This window comes from Callorhinus ursinus, unplaced genomic scaffold (genome assembly GCF_003265705.2).
Source record: "Callorhinus ursinus isolate GAN/ISIS: 27379988/994484 unplaced genomic scaffold, GSC_fseal_2.0 scaffold25, whole genome shotgun sequence".
Lineage (NCBI taxonomy): Eukaryota > Metazoa > Chordata > Mammalia > Carnivora > Otariidae > Callorhinus > Callorhinus ursinus.
In genome coordinates this window covers 39154746-39178281 of record NW_027397087.1, presented here as the reverse complement: position 1 = coordinate 39178281, position 23536 = coordinate 39154746, and the positions used below count along the sequence as shown (strand labels likewise).

The 23536-nt window shown below is 43.8% G+C and overlaps 1 protein-coding gene across 2 annotated transcripts in view; it reads left to right on the top strand.

The window, feature by feature from the left end:
• PTPN9 (protein tyrosine phosphatase non-receptor type 9) overlaps window positions 1–23536 on the top strand; it is an 88732-nt gene that overhangs the window by 3657 nt on the left and 61539 nt on the right. Inside the window, exon 1 of one of the 2 annotated variants that reach the window (XM_025884579.2) lies at window positions 6812–7552. The exons of the other annotated variant lie outside the window; for it this stretch is intronic. Within the exon in view, the coding sequence (XP_025740364.1) occupies window positions 7490–7552 (63 nt within the window). The 5' untranslated portion in view covers window positions 6812–7489. Of the gene's footprint in view, window positions 1–6811; window positions 7553–23536 lie in introns of those variants that run through there. 2 annotated transcript variants of the gene reach the window in all.

Sequence of the window (23536 nt, the reverse complement as noted above, 5' to 3'; positions counted from 1 at the left end):
AAGCCTGATGCGGGACTCAATCCTGAGACTCCAGGATCATGATCTGAGCCGAAGGCAGTCGCTTAACCAACTGAGCCACCCAGGCGCCCGAGAAAGAGTCTTAAGTAGACCCTGCACTGAGCATGGAGCCCATAGATCTCACGACCTTGAGATCACAACCCAAGCCGAAACCAAGAGTCTGACGCTTAACGGACTGCGCCACCCAGGCACCTGGAAAACCAAATTAATTTAAAATTTTTGTTTCTGGGGCGCCTGGGTGGCTCAGTCCTTGAGTGTCTGCCTTGGGCTCAGATCGTGGTCCTGGGGTCCTGGGATCGAGCCCCACATCGGGCTCCCAGCTCGGCGGGAAGCCTGCTTCTCCCTCTCCCACTCCCCCTGCTTGTGTTCCCTCTCTCGCTGTGTCTCTCTCTGTCGAATGAATAAATAAAATCTTAAAATAAAATAAAATAAAATAAAATAAAATTTTTGTTTCCCCACCAAGTCCTGAGAGGTTTGGTCTTGGGTGTTGCTTTGATTGTGACTCACCCTCTACGCCCCTCCCCAGTGGGTTTACTGCAAGGCAGAGGCAAGAGGAGGGGCCCGGGGAGCTGGAGGTTGGCGGTAGTGAAGATGAATCAAGAGTGGCCTCAGGCAGGAAATGACTGAGGGAAGAGACAGAGTCCCTAATCTAGGATGTGTGCCTTTGTTTCTCACATCCATTCCCAGTGATAGTGATTATTTTGAAAAGTGGATTTTTGTGTCTGTTTTGAGGAGGTAGAAAAGTGGCCAGAGGCAGCCTGGGAAACTGGGGGGTAGGCCTCACTATGGGGCCCAGCCCAGAGGCATTCTCGTCATCCTCAGAGACAGTATGGAACCAGAAGAGTCAAAATTTGAAACCTATAGAGTTCTTCTGGCCAAGTCTTGGCACAGACCACTAGCATTTGTAGCAAGCTTCTTTCCAGCTGGCTGGAGGTCCCTTCAAGCCTCTCCCTCTGCTTTTGCCCTGCAGGTTTTCTCCTCTGTCAAACTGGGGAAATAAAAGGTGGAACTCCAGTCTGTCAGTTCTGCTTCTTGCTGGCAACGTTAACAAAAGCTTTTGTAAGGGAGGAAGTTGAAACTAGTTCAGACAAGGTTCTGTCTATTTGTGGACTTAACTTATCCCTTCTGTTCTGGACTCCTGTTAACACAGATAAGTCAAAGTGAGTGAAAGCAGTGTAACTCAGATGGTACCTCCCTCTCACACTGAATGTTTTTTCACAAGCAACGAAGTATCCAGGGTAACCAAACCAGTTTGGTATTCTTTAGAAATTGGACCTCGTTGGCTGGGAAAGGACAGATCCATTCTTTCAGCAAACATTGAGCACCACCTGCTGTGTACAGTGTATCGCACTAGGTTCTGAAGAGAGAGGAGTGACTAAGACATGTTCCCTACCCCCAAGGAGCTCATGGTCTAGTGGGAGAAATGGGCAAGGAAGCAAATAATTGTCCTCAGAGTGTTAGGTAAACTGCAGACACAGGTGTCAGATACAAAAGTAACATAGAATAGTGTCTGATTAGCCTGTGATTTAGGAGTGGTGCATAGGATGTCAGATGAGAAAATTGAATGTGGAAAGAGACAGCTCATGTTCTAGTTTAAAAAGAAGACAGAAGCAAAACAGTCAAGAACAGCAATAGGGAAGGATGGTCCCTGGAGCATTTTGGGTAATGGGGGAATGTAATCTACATGGGATAGGGTTTTTCACCTTCCTTGCAAAGCACACCTTCCGCCATTCTAGTGGTGATAGATTTAGCCTATGAGTAAATAAGAAAAAAAGTCCCCCCTAGACATCGGTTAGCAGTATGATCTTATTTAGCCTGTATCTGTTTGCCTTTTAGAAAAAAGGCAGTAAGAATTTGGGGGGGAATCTTTTATAGCCAAAGCATGTGTGTATAACACAACATATCTTTTCCATAGGCAGTAGACATTTGGAGCAATGTTTGAGAGGAGCTTTGGATTTTATTTTATTTTGTTTTAAGATTTTATTTATTTATTTGACAGAGAGAGAGAGAGAGAGGCAGTGGGAGAGGGAGAAGCAGACTCCCCGCTGAGCAGGGAGCCCAATATGGGGCTTGATCACAGGACCTTGGGATCAGGGCCTGAGCCAAAGGCAGATAATTAACTGGCTGAGCCACCCGGCCACCACATGAGCTTTGGATTTTATTTTATTTTATTTATTTTTATTTTTTTATTTTTTATTTATTTTTTTAAAGATTTTATTTATTTGACAGAGAGAGACAGTGAGAGAGGGAACACAAGCAGGGGGAGTGGGAGAGGGAGAAGCAGGCTTCCCTCTGAGCAGAGAGTCCAATGCGGGGCTCGATCCCAGGACCCTGGGATCATGACCTGAGCCGAAGGCAGACGCTTAACAACTGAGCCACCCAGGTGCCCCAAGCTTTGGATTTTAGAAGTAAAGGTGTTTTGGGGGAAAGTGTTGTAAAATTCCAATCACAGTTTTGGAAATATCTCTTTTCCAAACAAATATACCTGAGCAAGTATAAGAAAGGCAGGAGAAAATGGCAAGCTAGAGGTCTCAGAGTTAAGGTGGCTATCTTTTTAAGTTTTATTTCATTTATTTTTGTAAGGTGGCTGTCTTCACTGATTCAGTCATTTAACACATTTATGAAGGGCCTGCCTACTGGGTACTAGGCTCTAGATTCTGAGGGGCCAGGGGCCAACAAGACAGAGGTGGTTCCGGCCTTCCTGGAGCTTATAGTCTAGTAGTACAGGCAGAGACTAGGCTGATGGACATGGAAACAAGAGCACAGTTAGAAACTGTGATCGGCTCTCTGATAAAAAAAAATAATAAGAGGGAGAGAGAGGGCAACAGGGCGTCTAATTCAGTTTAGGGAGTAGCCAAGGAAGATCTTGCTAAGGAAGTGACTTTTGAGCTGAGACCTTAAGGATGAGTCACATTTGTCTGGTGAAGAAGGTGGGAGGAAGCGGAGGAAAAGCTTTCTAGACAGAGACCTGAAACCTTTGCTTTAAAAGCAAAAGACAAAAGTGCAATTCATAACACACCTCCCCCCAAGGTTCCCTCTTTGTCATGTATTTTCTACTTTCAGATTTCAGTTCATGTTAATTTAATAAAAATGTGATTTGGGGGGGCGCCCGATTAGGTCAGTCATTGGAGTGTCTGCCTTCGGCTCTGGTCATGATCCTGGGGTCCTGGGATTGAGCCCCATATTGGGCTCCTTCCTCGGCGGGGAGCCTGCTTCTCCCTCTCCCTCTGGCCTGCCGTGCTCTCTCTCTCTCTCTCTCTCTCTCTATCTCTCTCTCAGTGTCAAATGGATAAATAAAATCTTAAAAAAAATTTTCATTTTGTCTGTCACCTACACTCCCCCAACCCTACCCTCACCTACCTCCCAAGGCCCTGTAGCCAAGCATTAAAAAATCTGAGGAGGCTATGTGAATACATGTGGATCTACCTTGATTTTTTTTTTTAAATGAGGATAATTTCAGCTATCTCATACTGAGATGGTGAGATTAGATGAATGAAAGTCATGTAGAACAGTGCCAGGCACATGATAGGGACATAATGAATAAATACGAACTTAATAGTTCAGTGTATATGTGTACTATAGTATATTTATTGAGTTTTCTACTGATGGGCCATTATATTGTTTCCAGTCTTTTGCTATTAGAAACCATTTGGCCTCTCTAAGATTTAACTGAGCAGGATGACAGTAGCATACTTGATTTTGTTGGTTCAAGCCTGTGGTTAAAGGCAAGACTTTGTACTCTGGTTCTCCTGAGATGACCACTCAGAGCAAATCCAGCCAGCTCCCTTGCACTTAGTTTTGTTACCCATGTGTCTGCTCAGAAACTTCCGAACGTTGTCCTCTTAGGACTGTGATATGCAAGCAGTTCTGGAGAACTGTTCCCTTACACACCCACACGCCCACACACACAGCTGTGCCTCCAAAAACACTGCTGAGTTCTCTTTCCTAGCTCGCTCTGTGAAACCTTTCCCTTTATTAACTCTCTTCACCAGATCCCTGTACTAGGAGTTTGAATGCCTGGATCCAAGTTCTAGCTCAATACTAATCAATTAGCTGTGAATCTGGACAAATCAGTGACCCCTGGTGTCCTGAGGATCACTAGGCAAAACCTCTCCTGTGTCCACTCAGTGGTGTGTACTGCTCAGGTCCTGCCATTTCCTACTCCAGCTTCATCCTTTTTTTTTTTTTTAAAGATTTTATTTATTTATTTGAAAGAGAGAGAGAGAACAAGCAGGGGTGGAGTATAGGAGAGGGAGAAGTGGTGCTCCCTCCTGGGACCCGGGATCACGACCTGAGCCGAAGGCAGACACTTAACCGACTGAGCCACCCAGGCGCCCCACTCCAGCTTAGTCCTAGAGCCATTTGCCTGCTCTGGGAGAAAAACTATATTTAAGTTATTATTAAAATTTTGGGGGAAAGGTTATATATCCACATGCAAAATTTAAACACAGACACACTATGCCATTAGAAGCCAAAATAGTGGTTAGTCTTGAGGAGAGTAGGGACTAGGAGGGGACATAGGGGGACTTTGGCAAGTCGGGAATGTTCTCTTTCTTGATCTGTGTGCTGGTTACATGGGTGAAAAGTCATCATGTTGTATACTTACATTTTCTCCTTTCTGTATGCATATTATACTTCAATAAAAAGTTAAAAAAAAAAACCAACCAAACAATTTAAAATGTACAAAAGACCATATAGGGAAAAGTCTCTCTCCCTTCTTTCCCCTCTTGAAAGATGCAGTGACCTTTCTTTTGTATCCTGCCAAACCTTTTCTATCTATAAGTAAGTTTATATGTTCTTTTTTTCCCTTTGTACAAATGACATCATTATGTATACTATTTGAGTCTTGCTGTTTCCACTTTACAATATAACTCAAGGATCATTCCATATCCTTACATGTGGAAGAGACCATGTCTTCTTCATTGTAGTAACCCCAGTGGATAGCCCAGTGCATGGCATAAAAATATACTTGTTTAATAAATAGACTGTCATCCAGAGGAGTATCTGGTTGCAATACTGAAACTGTAACTCTTGTATGGGATGATGACTTACCTGAGATAGAAACAGATCCAAGTACCAGGGGTTACTTGTTTTATTCATAGCAAATTATGCCCAGAGACTGAGATTATCTTTGCCAATAATTTAACACAGGTTCACTGCAGGAATTATAACTTAAAATATTTCACAAGCCAGTAGCATACAGGATAATGTCTCTTAATAAGTCAATAAAGAAATAACATACTCTAAACCAATGATAGATTAATTACACCATTGTTTCAGGCAAAGGGACAATGAAAGAAATAAAGTCCAAATTTAGATGATGTGTACATTTCTACCAGTTGGTTCTTGGTAGAGTCAGCCCTTCCAAATAAAAGTGAGCTATCAGCTGCCAGGTTTGGTCCCTCTCTGCTTGGGGCATGTGGCTAGCAGGCTACAGCACCAGTGTTGGCAGGCAGAGTGGGCTGCTCCGAAGGTTATCACTCCAGGAATATTTACAAGTCTTGTGCCATTGTCTACAAGGAGTAGCCTGGCCACCGCTGGAACAGATATCCCTTCTCTTCCTCAAACTGCTGTACAGCTTAACACCACTGCTAACCATGAGTAGCCTGGCCACAGTAGGAACAAAGTGTCTCAAGATCTTTGGAGAGCCATTAAGGTCAGTGAATAGCCTTGCCCAAACTGAACACTCTAGAGTTACTGGTCAAACCTACTGGTTTTTAAAGTTTAAAAGTCCATCACATGATGGACACCACTGCTGTTACTATGGTGTCAGTGATGTAATGGTCCTCTCCATTCAGGGTGCAAGAGTTCGATAAGAAAGTCCTAATACCCAACTTCAAAAGAATTTCATCAAAACAAATTCAAACCACAAATAACTTTGTCCAAAACAAGCTTTCAAAACATAGATTTGAAATCGTGACAAGTCAGTGCACAATACTTTTCTAACCAAGGGCAACCTGAAGTTCCTATTGCAATGATGCAAAAATGAGGTGAAGTCAGAGGTTGCTTCTGAAGTCCTAGAAGGAGCACCAGAAGCCAGAGCACCTTCCTCAGTTGTCTGCAGATCTCTCCCTTGGGTCTCTCTCCTAGCTCTCCAGGGCTTCAGCCCTTGGGACTACCTGTTGCTTGTTAGCTGGATCCCTTTTGGAATATTTCTTTTTGGTCTGAAATGATGCAACAACAACACAGCAGACCAGCCCTGCCTTCCCTGTGCCTCTCAAACTGACTCCAAGACTGTATCCTGTAACACCCCCAAGCTCTTTGCTGTGATTGCCAGAGTGAAAATCCAAGGTTTGCAAAGGTTGCGTGATTCCTGAATGAAGTTTGAAATCGGGTGCTGTTCTTGTGAGGTACTAAAATCAGCTGTACCGGCGAGGGATTACAGGATACCGCCAGCAAAGAGAACGAGAGCGCGCGCGCCTCGATGAGCAGGGTCTGTTCCCTCACCAGACATCCTGGAACTCGCAGGCAACATTTCTAGGGTCTTCCAGTCACAAGTGACATGGAGCTAGACGAGGATGGTGGGCCCCTCACACGTCGGGGGTGGCAGCTAGTAACTCCAGCGAGGTGCCCGTCAGCAGCTCCTTTTCAAACGAATGTATTCTCTTCCTCCTCCACGGAGCTGAACCGTAAAACTCACGCCCCTTTCTCTCTCGTTCTTCGTCCCCGCACCCCGCGGCGACGCCGAAGCCCCTCCCCGCGCGGGTCCCTCCGGTCTCCCCTCCCCCTCCCCCTGCTTCCCCCGCCCGGGCTCCTCTCTGTCTCCCCCTCCCGGACAGCGTCCGCGCGCGGCCGGCTCTCTCCGCCGCCTGTTTGTGAATGAGGCGCTCGGTTTCTCAATGGAGCCGCGGGGGGCTCGGGCGGACGCAGCGCGGCCGCAGCGCTGGCCCTGAGCCCGGAGGGGGGCGCCTCTTCCTCGCTCCCTCTCCCCGTCCCTCCCTCTCTCCGCCGCGGCTTTTGAGGAACGGGGCTGAGAGGCCGCTGCGCAGGTCGCCGGGGCCCCGAGGACGACTCCTCACGCTCTGGAGGAGCAGGAGCGCGGCGGGGGAAGGCAGGACGCCGAGGAGGCCAGCGGCCTTCGGGAAATTTCCGCCGCGACCCTCCGCTCTGGGCGTAGAAAGTTCTTGAGTTCCTATTTCCTTTTTAAATCCCGCTCGACTATTAGCTCCTCGTCGGCACTTTGGTTCGGTTTTTTTTTTTTTTTCCGGGAGAGGAGGGGGAGTGCGGGGAAAGGAACGAAGAAAATAAAAAAGGATTTCCGCTCCGAAGAGAGCGACAGTTGTGAGAGCTTTTCCTTCAGGAGACAGAAGCGGCGTTCGCGGCCGCCGCGGCCGCCCGGCCCCGCCGGCCCCACCATGCGCGAGCCGGCCTCGCGCTGCTGAGGCGCGGAGACGCGGAAGCGGCGGCCGGCGGCACCCGGCTCCCCGCGCTCCCAGGCGCGTTCGGTCGGCCGGGCGGCGGCGGCGGCGGGATGGAGCCCGCGACCGCGCCCCAGCCCGACATGGCGCCGGAGCTGACCCCGGAGGAGGAGCAGGTAAGCGGGCCCCTGGCCGCGGCGGTGGGTGTGTCCGGACCCCCGAGGCCTAGGCCGGCCCTCTGCCCGCCGAGGCGGCGCGCTCCACGGCCCCCGGTGCCCCTTCCCCCGGCGACCGCGCCCCAGGCCGTCAGTCCCCGACCCGGCGGACGCCGCTGGACGCGGCTCCCGGCCACCTCTGTTCTTGAGGCTTGCGGGCCTCACATCGCCCCCTCCCCCCGTTCCGATGGTAATTAAAGTTCCTCGGACCGGGGGGGGGGGGGGCCTCCCTGCCCCTCTGACCACCCCCAACCGGTAGGTTTGCTGAACACCTACTTGTCCTCTGGCCCCTCCACCCCTATAAATGTTCAGCTTTTTTACTTGAGGGTTTGTGGTTTTTTTAAGGACAGGCAAAGCCCCAGTTTGGGGGGAGGGCCCTTGCGGGTACCATCCCCCCTCCGGAGGAGAGTGGTGGTAGGCACTGGGTACATAGATGCCCTAGATTTGGCTGTGGCAGGCCTACTTAGGCAGATTCTGGAAGATCCAGGCCCTTTCATGTTCCCGAAGTCCCTGGCCTGGACCGCCCTATTCAGCTCTCTCAGACTGGGCGCATCCCTTCACCCCCACTTCCCTGCCCCCCATCTCATCTCGCTGTCTCCATCTTTCTGGAGCCTACATTGAGCTCCATTGTCCCTTAAAGCTTATGACCTTCAGTTCCCTGAAGGAAGTGGTTTGCGGTGTCATTCTGGGGGTTTGGGTAAGGGAAAAGCCCAGGGGCGTTGCAACTTTCCCTCCCCCACCTTCCTTCTGGGGAGACACGGACAGCTCCTTCAGGGGAAGATCGGAAAGTCTGCAGGCTGAGATTGGGAGCCCTAAAGCCTTTTCACTGTCTCTTCCTTGGCACTGCCCATCCCCGGCCTTGGCTATGCTCAAATATAGCCATAGTCTGATTTCATATTAAAACAACAACAACAAAAACCCCGAAATAAAAAAGATGAACCATACTGGTAACTCATTTCAAGCTCTTCAGCCCTTATTCCTAAGGACCACTTTTGGTAGCACAGTCTCTAGGTTGGAGACAGTCTGGTTTTACAAACTAATTTTTAAAAAGCTCTTGACTTTTCTCCTCATTTGTGGAGATGACATTTTTCACATTTGGCCTCAGACCACTGTCTTGCCTTTTCACGCCTTGAGATAAAATCAGCATGGGAGAAAAAAAGAATTCTGCTCTGTACAAGCAGTGGTAACATCCTGGTAATTGCAGTTGAGTGTTAATAAAATGCTTGTCAGGGCCTAGTGCAAGCAGGTGGCCAAGGAGCCCCTCTCGTTTCAGAATTAGGGAAATACTTCAGTACTATGGTGTGATGTTTTAGATTGATTTTATTTTATTTTTTTAAACTTATTTATTTATTCATGAGAGAGAGAGAGAGAGAGAGAGAGGCAGAGGGAGAAGCAGGCTCCCAGGGAGCAGGGAGCCTGATGTGGGACTTGATCCCAGGACCCTAGGATCATGAACTGAGCTGAAGGCAGACGCTTAACCATCTGAGCCCCCCAGGCGCTCCTAGATTGATTTTAAAGAGGCAACACTTGTTCAGTTCTTTTCCTTGGATTAGTTAGAGTTTCTATGCTTCTAATACTTCAAGGCATTAGTATTCCACTATGAAAGTGGCACTAGGGTGCACATTAAAAAAAATTAAAACTAAGGAAAGTAAATATTTAAGTATTGAAGTATTGATAAAGTCGGTGCTTTACTCTGCATAGAATATATACATATACCAGTGTGTTTAGTAAAAATCTTTTACAGTGAATAACGTGATGGGCATTAACAAGAACTGGATGGGAACAGTAAAATACATATTAAGATCAACAAGGAATGTGGGGTTTTTAAACCTACAAAATGTCACATTTTCTACAGGCATTTCAAAATGTTGAAACAAAAATAGCATAATTCCAATAGTAATGCCTGATAAAATGTCATATTTTAGTTTAATATCACATAAGAGCACTCTTCACTGTTAAGCTTTATTTAAAATGTTTACCTTAAGCAGCAGCAAATTCGTTAGTCTTACCTAAGTAGTCATCATGGGAAATGACACATTCATTCCATAATGCTGCCCCATTGCTCAAACCAGTTTTAGAACTCATTTGGAGTTGATTTCAAAGCTTATGGCAGAATCTTTGAAATATCTTCAGTGTTGGAAGCCTTTTGCACTTTTGAGAGTCAATTTGATTTTCAGAAATAGCAAAAAGTCTTTTGGAACCCTATATCATAAGTAAAGTAGCATATCCCGCTGGGTTAACACAGGTTCAGGCAAAAGTAAAATGCATTTATGCTTTTTGGTCCTTTTGAGGGTAAGTAACCAACTACCTTAAAGATGTTCTGGAGCAGATCTCTCCTGAATATAGATATCCTTCTGTACAGTCATGTGAATCAGAAACCCAGAAGTTTTCTTGGACAGCTTGCTCTCCCTCAGCCCCTGTACACAAGACATCATCAGATTTTTCTGAGTATCTCTTGAATTTATCTACTTCTTCCACTACCACCATCACCCTACTCCCCAAGCTATTGTCATATCTTGACAGAACTTTTGTTTCCCACGTGATCTATTTGCATTCCTTTGCTCTTATTCGAGAAGGCAAAGGCAAATTGCAAATCTAATTGCATCTTCCCTTTCGTCTCTGTCCCTAAAATAAGCATTTATAAAACCCTTCAGTGGCTTTTCACTTCTCTTGGGATATTACAACTCTTGAACATGATCTACAATGCCTCAGCCCCTGTGTGGTCTAGAGCCCTAGCTAATTCTCACACCTCATCTTTCCTCCCAACACCCTGGCCCTTTGGTCCCCTATTCTTGCTGTTTTTTCCTGCTACCGGGTCTTTGCACAAACTGCTTTCCCCTGTCTGGAAACAGCCTCAACTGTTAACTCCCTCTTCAGCCTTCAGCTCTTAGCTTTTGCTTCCTCAGGAAGGCCTTCCTTGATCTCCCCAATTAGTTTAGATCTGTGTTACTGGCTCTTAGAGTACCATGTACTGTCCTTTATATCACTTATCACAAGTTTACACTATTTGTGGGATTGCATGACTGGAAGCTCCATGAGGATCAGAACTGTGTCTGCTTTTGCTCACTATCATAACGTACGTTGCCTAGCATAATGGCTGGCAGTTAGTGTATGGACATTCTGGAAATACTTGTGGAACGAAGAGTGGTTCTGTACGTGAATTGTACACAGGCAGCATCATCTCCTTTCAGAGGGGCTTATAAAAATATGGGCATTGTTTATTTTTTTATTTTTTTAATTTAATTTTTTTTTAAGATTTTATTTATTTATTTGACAGAGAGAGACACAGCGAGAGAGGGAACACAAGCAGGGGGAGTGGGAGAGGGAGAAGCAGACTTCCCGCCCAGCAGGGAGCCCGATGTGGGACTCGATCCCAGAACCCTGGGATCATGACCTGAGCCGAAGGCAGACGCTTAACGACTGAGCCACCCAGGTGCCCGGGCATTGTTTATTTTGATATGCTAAGGATATTGTTCATTTTGATATATATGTCTAAAGGTCATCATTATTGCTTCATAGTCTCCTTTCCTATCTAGGCATGTGTTGAACTATTATACCAAATCTTCATTTTTTTTAATTCATTTATTTATTTATTTTTTTTATTTTTTTAAATTTTCTTCATTTTTTTAAAAAGATTTTATTTATTTATTTGAGAGAGAGAGCGAGCGAGAGAAGAGAGAGCACAAGCCGGAGGAGGGAGGACCAGAGGGAGAAGGAGAAACAGACTCCCCACTGAGCAGGGAGCCCGATGCAGTGCAGTGCAGTGCAGTGCAGTGCGGGGCTCCATCTCAGGACCCTGGGATCATGACCTGAGCGGAAGGCAGATGCTTAACTGACTGAGCCCCCCAGGCGCCCCCCACATCCTTATTTGTAACTTTGATGTTCCTTGCCTTTATTTTCTCAGTTCTCAGTAATTACAGAGCCTACAATTGAGTTACAAGAAAAAGTGTGCTTTGCCTTTAAGGGGCTTACGTGAATAACAACAGGGTAATAACAGTAACTGTTTCCTGAGCTCCTGCTTTGAGTCCAGCTCTGTGCTGGGCATTTCACATACAATTAATCCTCACAAGATTGGAATTATTATCTCATTTTTCAAATAAAAAAACTCAGACTAAGAGAAGGAAGTTGCCCAAGGTCAGTCCCATAGCTAGCAAGTGATGGAACCATGATTCTCACTCAGATCTGGGTTATTCTGCCTCCACTGCAAAGGTTCCCTCTATTATACTACGTAACCTCTCATGAAGCAGTTAGTCAACTTACTAAAATGTCTACATGGACATATACTAGCCAGTTTTGTTGGTTTTGGAATTGATGTGTGTATATTTGGTTTTGATTATGATTCTTAAAATATGGTTTGAAAAATGCACAGAAGAGGGGTGCCTGGGTGGCTCAGTCAGTTAAGCATCTGCCTTCAGTTCCGGTCATGATCTCGGGGTCCTGGGATAGAGCCTGGTGCCTGGCTCCCTGCTCAGCGGGAAGTCTGCTTCTCCCTCTCCCTCTGCCCCTGCTTGTGCTCTCCCTCTCTTGCTCACTCTCAAATAAATAAATAAAATATTTTTTTTTAATGCACAGAAGAAAAATTTTGGAAACCTTTATTCAGACCTATGTATTATCAACAGAGATATCATCTAGTCTATGCAAGAAATTGTGATGAAAGTACTCTGGGGAAAAAATGTGTTCCTTTTTTGTTTTGTTTTGTTTTTAAGATTTTTATTTATTTCAGACAGAGTGAGAGAGTGCATGAGCAGGGGGAGCAGGAGAGGGAGAGGGAGAGGCAGGCTCCCCGCTGAGCAGGGAGCCACATGCAGGGCTCCATCCCAGGACCCTGGGATCATGACCTGAGCTGAAGGTAGATGCTTAACTGACTGAGCCACCCAAGTGCCCCCCCCCCCAAAATGTGTTCTTTAAGATAGAGTTGACAGCTCTCCATTTTGAGATGGTCACAATAAAAATTTAATTTTTTGATAATCTTCTTTATCTTTTGTACAAGAGAAATAACTATTCATGGGGCCAAGTATGAAGAATATTATCTCTCCAAACTTTAAAAAGCCAGGTGTTTTGTATCAGGAATGCATTTTTTGTGTTTATGTGTAAATATAAAAGCCTTTCTTAATGGGCTGGCAAAATTGTAAATCTGGCTGTATGAAGGGTAATTTCTGCATATCAGTACTTATCTTCATTTTTTTTTTTAAAGATTTTATTTATTTATTTGACAGAGTGAGACATAGCGAGAGAGAAAGAGAGAACCCAGGCAGGGGGAGTAGGAGAGGGAGAAGCAGGCTTCCCACGGAGCGGGGAGCCTGATGCGGGGCTCGATCCCAGGACGCTGAGATCATGACCTGAGCGGAAGGCAGACGCTTAACGACTGAGCCACCCAGGCGCCCCAGTACTTATCTTCATTCTTAATGTTGTTTTTTTTTTCTTTTCCATGGACCAATCTAAGTTATTTTTTTAAGCCATCTCCTGCCATAAGCAAAGGGATGGAAGATCAGTATATTGGTCATCATTTGATCAAGTAAGGAAGGTGAGCTTAAGATCCCATAGACTTTTCTTTTTTTAAAAAAAATTTTATTTATTTATTTGACAGAGAGGGAACACAAGCAGTGGGAGTGGGAGAGGGAAAAGCAGGCTCCCCGCTGAGCAGGGAGCCTGATGCGGGGCTTGATCTCAGGATCCTGGGATCATGACCTGGGCCAAAGGCAAACGTTTAACGACTGAGCCACCCAGGCACCCCAGTCCCACGGTCCCATAGACTTTTTTGGTCCGTGTGCAGAGTCATGGTCCAAACCAGTGCTGTGGTCCCCACTGGGTGGTGGTCCAGGTTCTCTTTATTCATCTTCTTAGCAGGTTGGAAGTGGATTCACATGAGACTTATGGAATAGAGTATGAGTACCGTCTCCCCGGGGAAAGGGCTTGGCCCTGGTGCAGAGATGAGGGTGGGCGATTGTGCTCTCTGATGTGACTTGAGGAAGACATTCAGCATGCTCACTCCCATGCCGGGGAGCTCTACGAAGCACCTGTGAAGTAGGTGAGGGCCTTCCACATGCGAGCTGAGCCCTCCTTGCCATGGGCGCCACTCGACATGGCTGTGCCCCGGATGGACCTAGCAGTGCGGACAGTGGGACACAGCTGCCGCCACTGCCGCAATTTTCGACCTCCATTCTTACTATGTTATTAATTGTCTTAATTTTACTTGCTCAGAGCATATACTTACATCTGTAAGTGGACCTGAAGTTGGTAATTTTATTGAATTTTCTATGTAATTATAATTAACTTGACCATCACGGATTATTAAGGATTTCCTCATCTGTTGTAGGTCTAAAACCTACAGAAAGTTAAGTGGGGCTCCCTGGGTTACATCTGTTTGGGCATAAATTGTGAGGAGAACTCCCTCTTCATAATAAGCCATAAAATAAAGATTCAGCTAGGATTCTAAGGATATTCGAATTCTGCAATAGCTTTTTAGGGTCTTTTGATTTTGCATGGATTTCCCAGTAGTGATTGATAAGATAGAATAATTAGAGTAGTTTTCTAAAATACTTATGCATTTATACATATTTTCATTTTAGACCAAAGATGGTTTTAATAACTTTGTATGGTGCTTCTCTCACATTAAAAATAATTCATGAATTTCTTTAAAGTTGCTGTAACAAATAATATTTATATTCAAAACCTCTAAAGAAAATTCCTAATTTGTTTTTTATTTTTATTTTTTAAAGATTTTATTTATTTATTTATTTGTTTGTTTATTTATTTATTTATTTAACAGAGAGAGAGACAGCAAGAGAGGGAATACAAGCAGGGGGAGTGGGAAAGGGAGAAGCAGGCTTCCCATGGAGCAGGGAGCCCAACGTGGGGCTGGATCGCAGGACCCTGGGATCATGACCTGAGCCAAAGACAGACGCTTAACAACTGAGCCACCCACGCACCCCAAGAAAATTCCTATTTTAGAGTTAATGTTGTTTAGAGCATTATTGTAAGGATAATAAGCTAGTGCATGTAGAACACTTACCTAGTAAGCACTCTGTAAAGTTAGCCATTATCATGATATTCTCCGTTTTTGAATAGTGAAAGTTTTTAGAGCCAAGTTAGGTTAAACTAATCCCAAGGGGGAAAATATTTGTATTCACCCTGGGGACCATCACTTAGCATGGATTCATATGAATGTCAGGAAATAGTTATCTTGTGGGGCCCTGGGTGGCTCAGTCTGTTGGGTGGCCCACTCTTGATTTCAGCTCAGGTCTTGATCTCAGCTCAGGGTCCTGAGGCCCAGCATGGAGCCTAATTAAAAAAATAAATGAATAGGGCTGCCTGGGTGACTCAGTCGGTTAAGTGTATGCCTTCAGTTCAGGTCATGATCCCAGGCTCCTGGGATCAAGTCCCACATTGGGCTCCCTGCTCTGAGGGGAGTCTGCTTCTCCCTCTCCCTCTGCCTGCTGCTCTCCCTGCTTGTGCTCTTTCTCTCTCTGTCAAATAAAATCTTAAAAAAAAAAAATGAGTAAAATAAAAAAAGTTATCTTGCAACTTTATAATGTAGTTTTAAAAACCTAGTCTAATTCTGTGCTGTGGTTTGTGTTCTTATAACAGGGATCATCTAAAGTTAAAATTTTAACTGCCTTGCAGTGGACTTCAGAGATTTTTGGCATTTTTCCCAAGGGCAAGGGTTTTGTGCTGGTTCTTGTGGCCAAGAACTTCCCTTTTCCCACAGCCTCACATGTCCTGTGCTAAATGTCATCTGTCCCCCCAGAAGTAACCATACGTCAAGGACCAGATGATTCATAATGTTAAGTAGAGGCCTTCCAGAAAGGGAAAGAAGATGAGGGAAAGGTGAAGAATTCTCATTATTTTTGTTACTGCCCGTAACTACTGATGTTGTAATTGATAATCAAGTGAAAATCTCATCTGGATGTGAGAATTTTACTCTGTTAACAAATTTCTGAGCATATCAAGGGTCTTTGACTTCACTTTTGTGAATGTAAGGAACCTGGAGGTTTTCTCAAAGGAACCTGACCTTTAGTACTTATTAATGAATTGAAATGTAAGACAGACCATGCTTTGGAAAGGAGCTGAACTGTTTCACAGAGGTAATAGTTAAAACTCCTCGTAGGTCAGTACATTTGAGTCTCATTCTCTGACTTGTATACCTTTATTATATTGGAAAAGACTTAATAATGTTGGGATACTCCAATTTTGTCTTTTAAATATTAAGCCTCGTTTTATTTTATTTTTAATTTATTTTAATTTTTAATTTAATTTAATTTTTTTATTTTTTTAAAAGATTTTATTTATTTATTTGAGAGAGAGAGAATGAGAGACAGAGAGCATGAGAGGGAGGAGAGTCAGAGGGAGAAGCAGACTCCCCGCCGAGCAGGGAGCCCGATGCGGGACCCGATCCCAGGACTCCAGGATCACGACCCGAGCCGAAGGCAGTCGCCCAACCAACTGAGCCACCCAGGCGCCCTATTTTTATTTTTTTAAGTAAACTCTGCTCCCAATGTGGGGCTTGAACTCACAACTCGGGAGATCAAGAGTCACATGCTCTACCGACTGAGCCAGCCAGGTTCCTCATTTAAGCTTCATAGCAGAATGGCTCATCCACAGCAGTGTCAAGATTAGACGCCATTACCCTAACTCTGATTATTTGTTCAGATACTAAAATCTGCAGTGCAATTTCAACCATTTCATACTTTTCCTTCCATCCTGCCTTGATGTCTCCCATAACTGGGGGTATTTTCTTTTTCCAAATCAATCATTATCACATTTGCCCCCTATGCATACTTCTGTATAAGAGCTCCTTGGTTGCTCTTTCTGGCCACTGGAATAGTCACTGTTTTGTTTTGTTTTTTAAGATTTTATTTGCGAGGGGGGGTTATGAGTGCACACGACTGAGCAGGGGAAGGGCAAAGGGAGAAAATCTCAAGCAGACTCTACACTGAGTGGGAGGGCTTCATGCAGGGCTCCATGTGGGGCTTGATCCCATGACCCTGAGATCATGACTCTGAAATCATGACCTGAGTGGAAACTAAGAGCTGGATGCTTAACGACCTGCGCCACCCGGGCGCCCCTGGAATAGTCACTGTTTTCTATTCCTCTTCCTCTGGAGTAGGGGCAGATGTTCCTCAAACTGGTCATTTAGCCTGCACTCTTCAGAGCTGGAGGGCTGGTACCTTCTGGAACAAGCTTTCATATCTGACTTTGAAAAGATCTCCTGAGTACCTAACTGAGACGGCGCGGGATAGGCAGCAGAATAGGGGTGAGAGTCTGAGAAGTTCTCGAGCCCATGGGAAGAGTTTTTGTTAAAGATTGGTTATCTCGGGGGCGCCTGGGTGGCTCAGTTGGTTAAGCGACTGCCTTCGGCTCAGGTCATGATCCTGGAGTCCCGGGATCGAGTCCCACATCGGGCTCTCTGCTCAGCAGGGAGTCTGCTTCTCCCTCTGACCCTCTTCCCTCTCGTGCTTTCTATCTCTCATTCTCTCTCTCTCTGAAATAAATAAATAAAATCTTTAAAAAAAAAAAAAGATTGGTTATCTCGGGGCGCCTGGGTGGCTCAGATGGTTAAGCGTCTGCCTTCGGCTCGGGTCATGATCCCAGGGTCCTGGGATCGAGCCCCGCATCGGGCTCCCTGCTCCGCGGGAAGCCTGCTTCTCCCTCTCCCACTCCCCCTGCTTGTGTTCCCTCTCTCGCTGTCTCTCTCTCTGTCAAATAAATAAATAAAATCTTTAAAAAAAAAAAAAAAAAAAGATTGGTTATCTCTTAGATCCAGATTATAAAATAGACCAAAACAGTAGATTAGAAGTGACTTTTTTTTTTAGTTTCTCCTTCTAAGAAAAGCATTCCATTTTTCTCTAGGAAAGACAGTTTCTGTTTTATGTATTGGTTTCCTCTGAAATACCAAACCCATTCAAAACACACATGCATAGTTCTTGCCTTTTTATCCAGCACGGGTGCCACAGATCTGACTAGGCTTATGGAATTATTATGATACCAGAATTTATTCTCAGAATTGGTAGGCAGATTTTAAAGAGAGCCATCTCTGACTTTAGTACTGAGGATTCTAGGGACATTAATCTATGAATTACTTGTTCATTCCTTGAACAACTGGCTAATCTTTACCTTTGCATTTGCTTTCATATACGTCATTATTACATGATATACATCATTATTAAAATAATCCTTTAAAAATAGTCTTTTTAGATTCTCTGCAATGACCATATGTTTCTTTTATAATTAAAATCAGTAACATCTTGTAAAAGGTGCTGCATGCTCTATACAAGTTTGGGGTTAAGTTATTAAGTGCTGAGATCCCAGTATTTAAAATTAATGCAAATCTGACCTTTTTTTTTAAAGATTTTTTTATTTATGTATTTGACAGAGAGAGCACGAGAGGGAATACAAGCAGGGGGAGTGGGAGAGGGAGAAGCAGGCTTCCTGCTGAGCAGGCAGCCCGATGTGGGGCTCCATCCCAGGACCCTGAGATCATGACCTGAGCCTAAGGCAAACGATTAACAACTGAGCCACCCAGGCGCCCCTGACCTTTTTCTAAACAGAACTATTTGCAAGTAAAACCTGGGCCTTTGGGGAGGTGATGGCAATGAGTCTTAAGTAAACATCAGGAATCCCCAGCTTCCTTTGTGGCTCCAGGAGTTTTATTTTATATAAGTAAAATCCCTTACAGTTACAAAATGCTCAATAAATAGTTGTGATAATGGTATTCTTGTTCCCTGTGCTACAGGAAACAAAAATTTTTTTTTCAGATAAGAATAGGAAGAAAAATTAAGAATCTGACTTTGTAGCAATGAGCTGGGTGATATCAAGATTGTCTGACTTCTGACAGTTACCATGCATGAGTAATGTATCTACAAGATGGTAGCAGGGCTGCCTGTAACTCATTTTATGCTGTTAACACTTTCTGTACCATCCATTGGTTCACTGATTAATTTCTTGGGTTATAGATTACCTTTAGGTGCATTGGTCATCGTCTTTTTTTTTTTCCAGATAAAACTTTAAAAGGTCGTCTGATCTAAAAATGACTCATACGTGGAGTGCAAAGAATAACAACTTATCTGCCATATCTTTCATAAACAGCCTTACAGCCTTTGTGAAAACATTCTCATTCCATTGTTTATCTCAGTGGTTCTCAACCACCATGATTTCAAACACCCCCCACCCCCAAACAAATGTCTCTGTCTAGAGATACATTTGATTGTCACATTTGGAGGGTACTACTGGCATCTAGTGGGTAGAGGCCAGGAATGCTGCTAAACATCCTATAATGTATAGTACAGCTCACCACAACCAAGAATTACTGACCCAAACTGGCAATAGTGCCAAGGTTAAGAAACCCTAGTTTAGGGGCGCCTGGGTGGCTCAGATGGTTAAGCATCTGCCTTCGGCTCAGGTCATGATCCCAGGGTCCTGGGATCGAGTCCCACATCGGGCTCCCTGCTAGGCGGGGAGCCTGCTTCTCCCTCTGCCTCTGCCTCTCTCTCTCTGTCTGACTCTCATGAATAAATAAATAAAACATTTAAAAAAATATTAAAAAAAGAAACTCTATATCTGAAGGACTTTGTAGTTCTTAGGAACAGAGATACAAGTTCATACCTTTTAGTTAAAGATAGGTTTTTGGCTAACACATTTAGTATTTATTCAGATATGTATCCCCAGATAATGATTTCAGGCATTAACTTTACCTACTGAAAAAATGAAAAACTCTAGTCTATTATTTTATAGCATAACTATCCCGCAGGATAAAATGAGCCATTTAGATGGGTTTTCAGAGATGGGGGGATTTTATAGGACTAGCAGAACACTACTGAGCTCTGTCATGTAATGATAATAATGGGAAGTGTCAGTTTTGCTTTCCCCTCTTAATGTTTCTGAGTTTCTGTTTCCCAGGAGAGTAAGGTGATTATTATGTATCAGTCTCCTCCTTTTCATGTTAATGTTAATGAGAGGAAGATTATAAACAAAATACAATTTGTTCATTCAGCAATCATTTATTGTCCACTGTGTACCCAGTTCTTGAACATGGATGAGGGGCTCTCTGTCTTTGAGGAATTGCCCTCTAGTTCTCTCTGAGCAGTTCTTGAATTGTGGGGTTACCCACCAAGGAAGAGAACCTCTTTCTTATACATAGTGAGGGCAGGGTCTCAGTCTTCTCTGCATCCTTAGTATACATTGTGAGAGTTCAAAATACATTTACTGAAGAATGAGTGAAACTATATTGAAATTCTTCACATAACCCATGAAGCTGGTATTTTGCTCAGGATGATTGTCTTTGTGATAATAGAGATGATGTTCAAAAGCTTTCAGTAATTTACCAAGAAGACAGCACTGGGACTCAAACTCTGACTAAATGCAGTGCTTTCTAGTAAACTTCATCTGTTTTACCTACGTATTTCTGTGTATGACATACCTATATACATATACACCAAAAATAGCTCTCTTGGCTTTTGGGGATTGAACATTCCTGGTTTCTGCCCTTCACAAGTTTTCCTGCAGAGATGGGGCTACATTGTTACTAGCTGCTTGTTGTACATTTATTTTTTTTAAAGATTTTATTTATTTATTAGAGATCACAAGTAGGCAGAGAGGCAGGGAGAGGGAGAGGGAGAAGCAGGCTCCCCGCCAAGCAGAGAGCCTGATGCTGGGCTCAATCCCAGGACCCTGAGATCACGACCTGAGCCAAAGGCAGACACCCAACTGACTGAGCCACCCAGGCAGCCCTTATTGTACATTTATTTATGAAAGAAATCATATGCTTTAATGGGGTTATCGAACTTGGGGGTTCGTGTAGGCCTTTGGCTGTACCTCTCGGAATGTCATAAGTCTCCTTTGCCTTTATAAATCCAGTCATTAGTTTTCTATATGTAATGTTTAATCTTTCATATATAAATATCAGCATAATGGGGAAGCATATACAGTATACTTGCCTACTAATAACTAGGATGAAACTACAGCTTTTTAAATTGTTTTTCCCATGATACCTACACATTGCCCGTTTTTTTTTTTTTTTTGGCTGTACTTAAGCTCCTAGTAGAGTTTATTTCTCAACTCTTTTTTTTTTTAAAGATTTTATTTATTTATTCATGAGAGAGAGAGGGAGAGAGAGAGAAGCAGAGGGAGAAGCAGGCTCCCAAGGAGCAGGGAGCCCGATGCGGGACTCGATCCCAGGACTCTGGGATCATGACCTGAGCTGAAGGCAGACGCTTAAGCATCTGAGCCACCCAGGTGCCCCTATTTCTCAATTCTTGCCAAGTGTAAAAGTAGAGGAAAATTTTTCCAAAAAAACAAAAAGGATTTTTTTCTCCTTGTTTTTACTTACCTTTTTTTTTTAAAGATTTTTTTATTTATTTGGAGAGAGAGAGAGAGAGAGAACACAAGTGGGGTGAGGGGCAGAAGCAGAATCTGACTCTGCTGAGCAGGTAGCCCAATGCGGGGCTCAATCCCAGAACTCTGGGATCATGACCTGAGCTGAAGCCAGACCCTTAACCAACTGAGCCAGACAGGTGCCCCTTGTTTTTACTTCCTGTACTCACAGATTTTCTCTTTCTTAGATTCATAAAGGAAAAAAAAAAGTTACTGAGAGGAAGTCCTGAAACCTTGAACATAATACATGAGCACAAGAAAACAGTTTTATTTGGGAAAAGTTGTTTCACTGAGAGTTTAGCTCTTCCATGCCAGGAAAACCCCAAAAGTGAAGAGAAAATTGTATTTCTGATGAGGTCAAGGACTTAAAAGTGATATAGCTATCAAGATTAAAATATCCAGGATTTCCAGCATACTTTTGTTTTCAAAAACATAACCATCCATCTTTTTTTCTTTAGCTACCCAAAGCATCATTTTCTTTTTTCAAATTTACAAAAAATTTTAAATTTTTATTTACTTTTAAGATTTTAGTTATTTATTTGACAGAGAGCACAAGCAGGGGGAAGGGCAGGCAGAGGGAGAGGAAAAGCAGGCTCCCCACTGAGCAAGGAGCCTGAGGTGGGGTTCAGTCCCATGACCTGAGCCGAAGGCAGCTGCTTAACTGACTGAGCCACCTAGGCTTGCCCCCCAAAGCATCATTTTCTTTCTTGGTTGATGTCAACCTAAGGAAATGCTAGCTTTGGAGGTGATTTTTTAGAAAATTAGAAGCAACTGGAAATTTGTGTTTTGAATGAAAATGCTTGGAACTCTAGTCAGAACCTCTAATTGTTTTTTTTTTTTTTAAGATTTTCATTTATTTATTTGAGAGAGAGAATGAGAGATAGCACGAGAGGGAAGAGGGTCAGAGGGAGAAGCAGACTCCCCACTGAGCGGGGAGCCCGATGCGGGACTCGATCCCAGGACCCTGGGATCATGACCTGAGCTGAAGGCAGTCACTTAACCAACTGAGCCACCCAGGTGCCCCAGAACCTCTGATTGTTGTGGTGCTGTCCTTATAGTGCTTCAAATACTGGTAAAAGTCCACATCAGAACTTGTGATAATAACAGTGGCTAAGCATTACCTACTAGGATGGCTATAATTTTTTTTTTTTTAAGAAAGAAAATAACAAGAATTGGCACTCTTGGTGGGAATATAGAATGGTGCAGCCACTGTGGAAAACAGTTTGGTGGTTTCTCAAAAGATTAAACATAACAACTACCATATGACCCAGCAATTTTACTGCTAGCTGTATGTCCATGTCATAGCAACATTATTCACAATAACCCAAAGGTAGAAGCAACTTGAGACTCCATTGACAGATGGATAAACGAAATGGGGTATGTACATACAATGGAATATTATTTAGTCTTAAAAAGGAATGAAATTTTGATATATGCTACGATGTAGATGAACCTCAAAAACACTGTGCTTATTGGGGCACCTGGCTGGCTCAGCTGGTGGAGCATGTTGACTCTTATCTCTGGGTTGTGAGTCCAAGCCCCACATTGGGTGCAGAGAATACTTAAGAATAATATCCTGGGGACGCCTGGGTGGTTCAGACAGTTAAGCATCTGCCTTGGGCTCAGGTCATGATCCCAGGTTCCTGGAATCAAGTCCCATATCTGGCTCCTTGCTTGGCAGGGAGCCTGCTTCTCCCTCTGCCTGCCACTCCCCCTGCTTGTGCTTGCTTTCTTTCTCTCTCTCTCTCTCTCTCTCTGGCAAATAAATAAAGTATATTTTTTAAGATTTTATTTGTCAGAGCACAAGCAGGGGGAGCTCAGGCAGAGGGAGAAGCAGGCCCCCTGCTGAGCAAGGAGCCCGGTGAGGGACAATAAATAAAATCTTAGAAAAAAAATAAAATAAAATCTTAAAAAAACCAAACCCAAACCCACTATGCTTATTGAAATACGCTGGACACAGAAAGTATAATTCTATTTACATGAGGAAACTAGAATTGGTAAATTTATAGAGAGAAAATAGAGCAGTAGGGGCTGGGGGGAGATGGGAAAGAGGATTATTGTTTAATGGGTACAGAGTTTTGTTGGGGTTGATGAAAAAGTTTGGGCATATATAGTGGTGATGGTTACCCAACATGGTGACTGTATTTAATGCCATTGATTTGTATACTTAGGAATGGCAAAAATAATAAATGTTACGTATATATTTTACCACAATGAAATAATGGCTAAGTACTATTCTAAGTGTTTTTACAGGTGTTAATTCATTTAATGAATAGCATGAGGCATAGGAAGGAGAATAGGTGTTCATTCCGCTTCTGGTTTGGCTGCTGATTTTGAACCTAGAATCACTTATGTAAGTGCCATTTCTTGGTTACAGAATGTATCTATGTTAATAATTTGTTAGGATGTAAATTGTAATGTTTTAAACTCCTGAATATTTCACCTGTGAGATCCAGTTGAGGTCTACTGTGTAGCAGAAGAAGGAGTTTTCTTTGTAGGACAAAGCACTGAATGTTATGATGCAAACGGACCTGATTTTATAGCATCTTCCTTTCCCCTGCCCCACTCCTAATATAG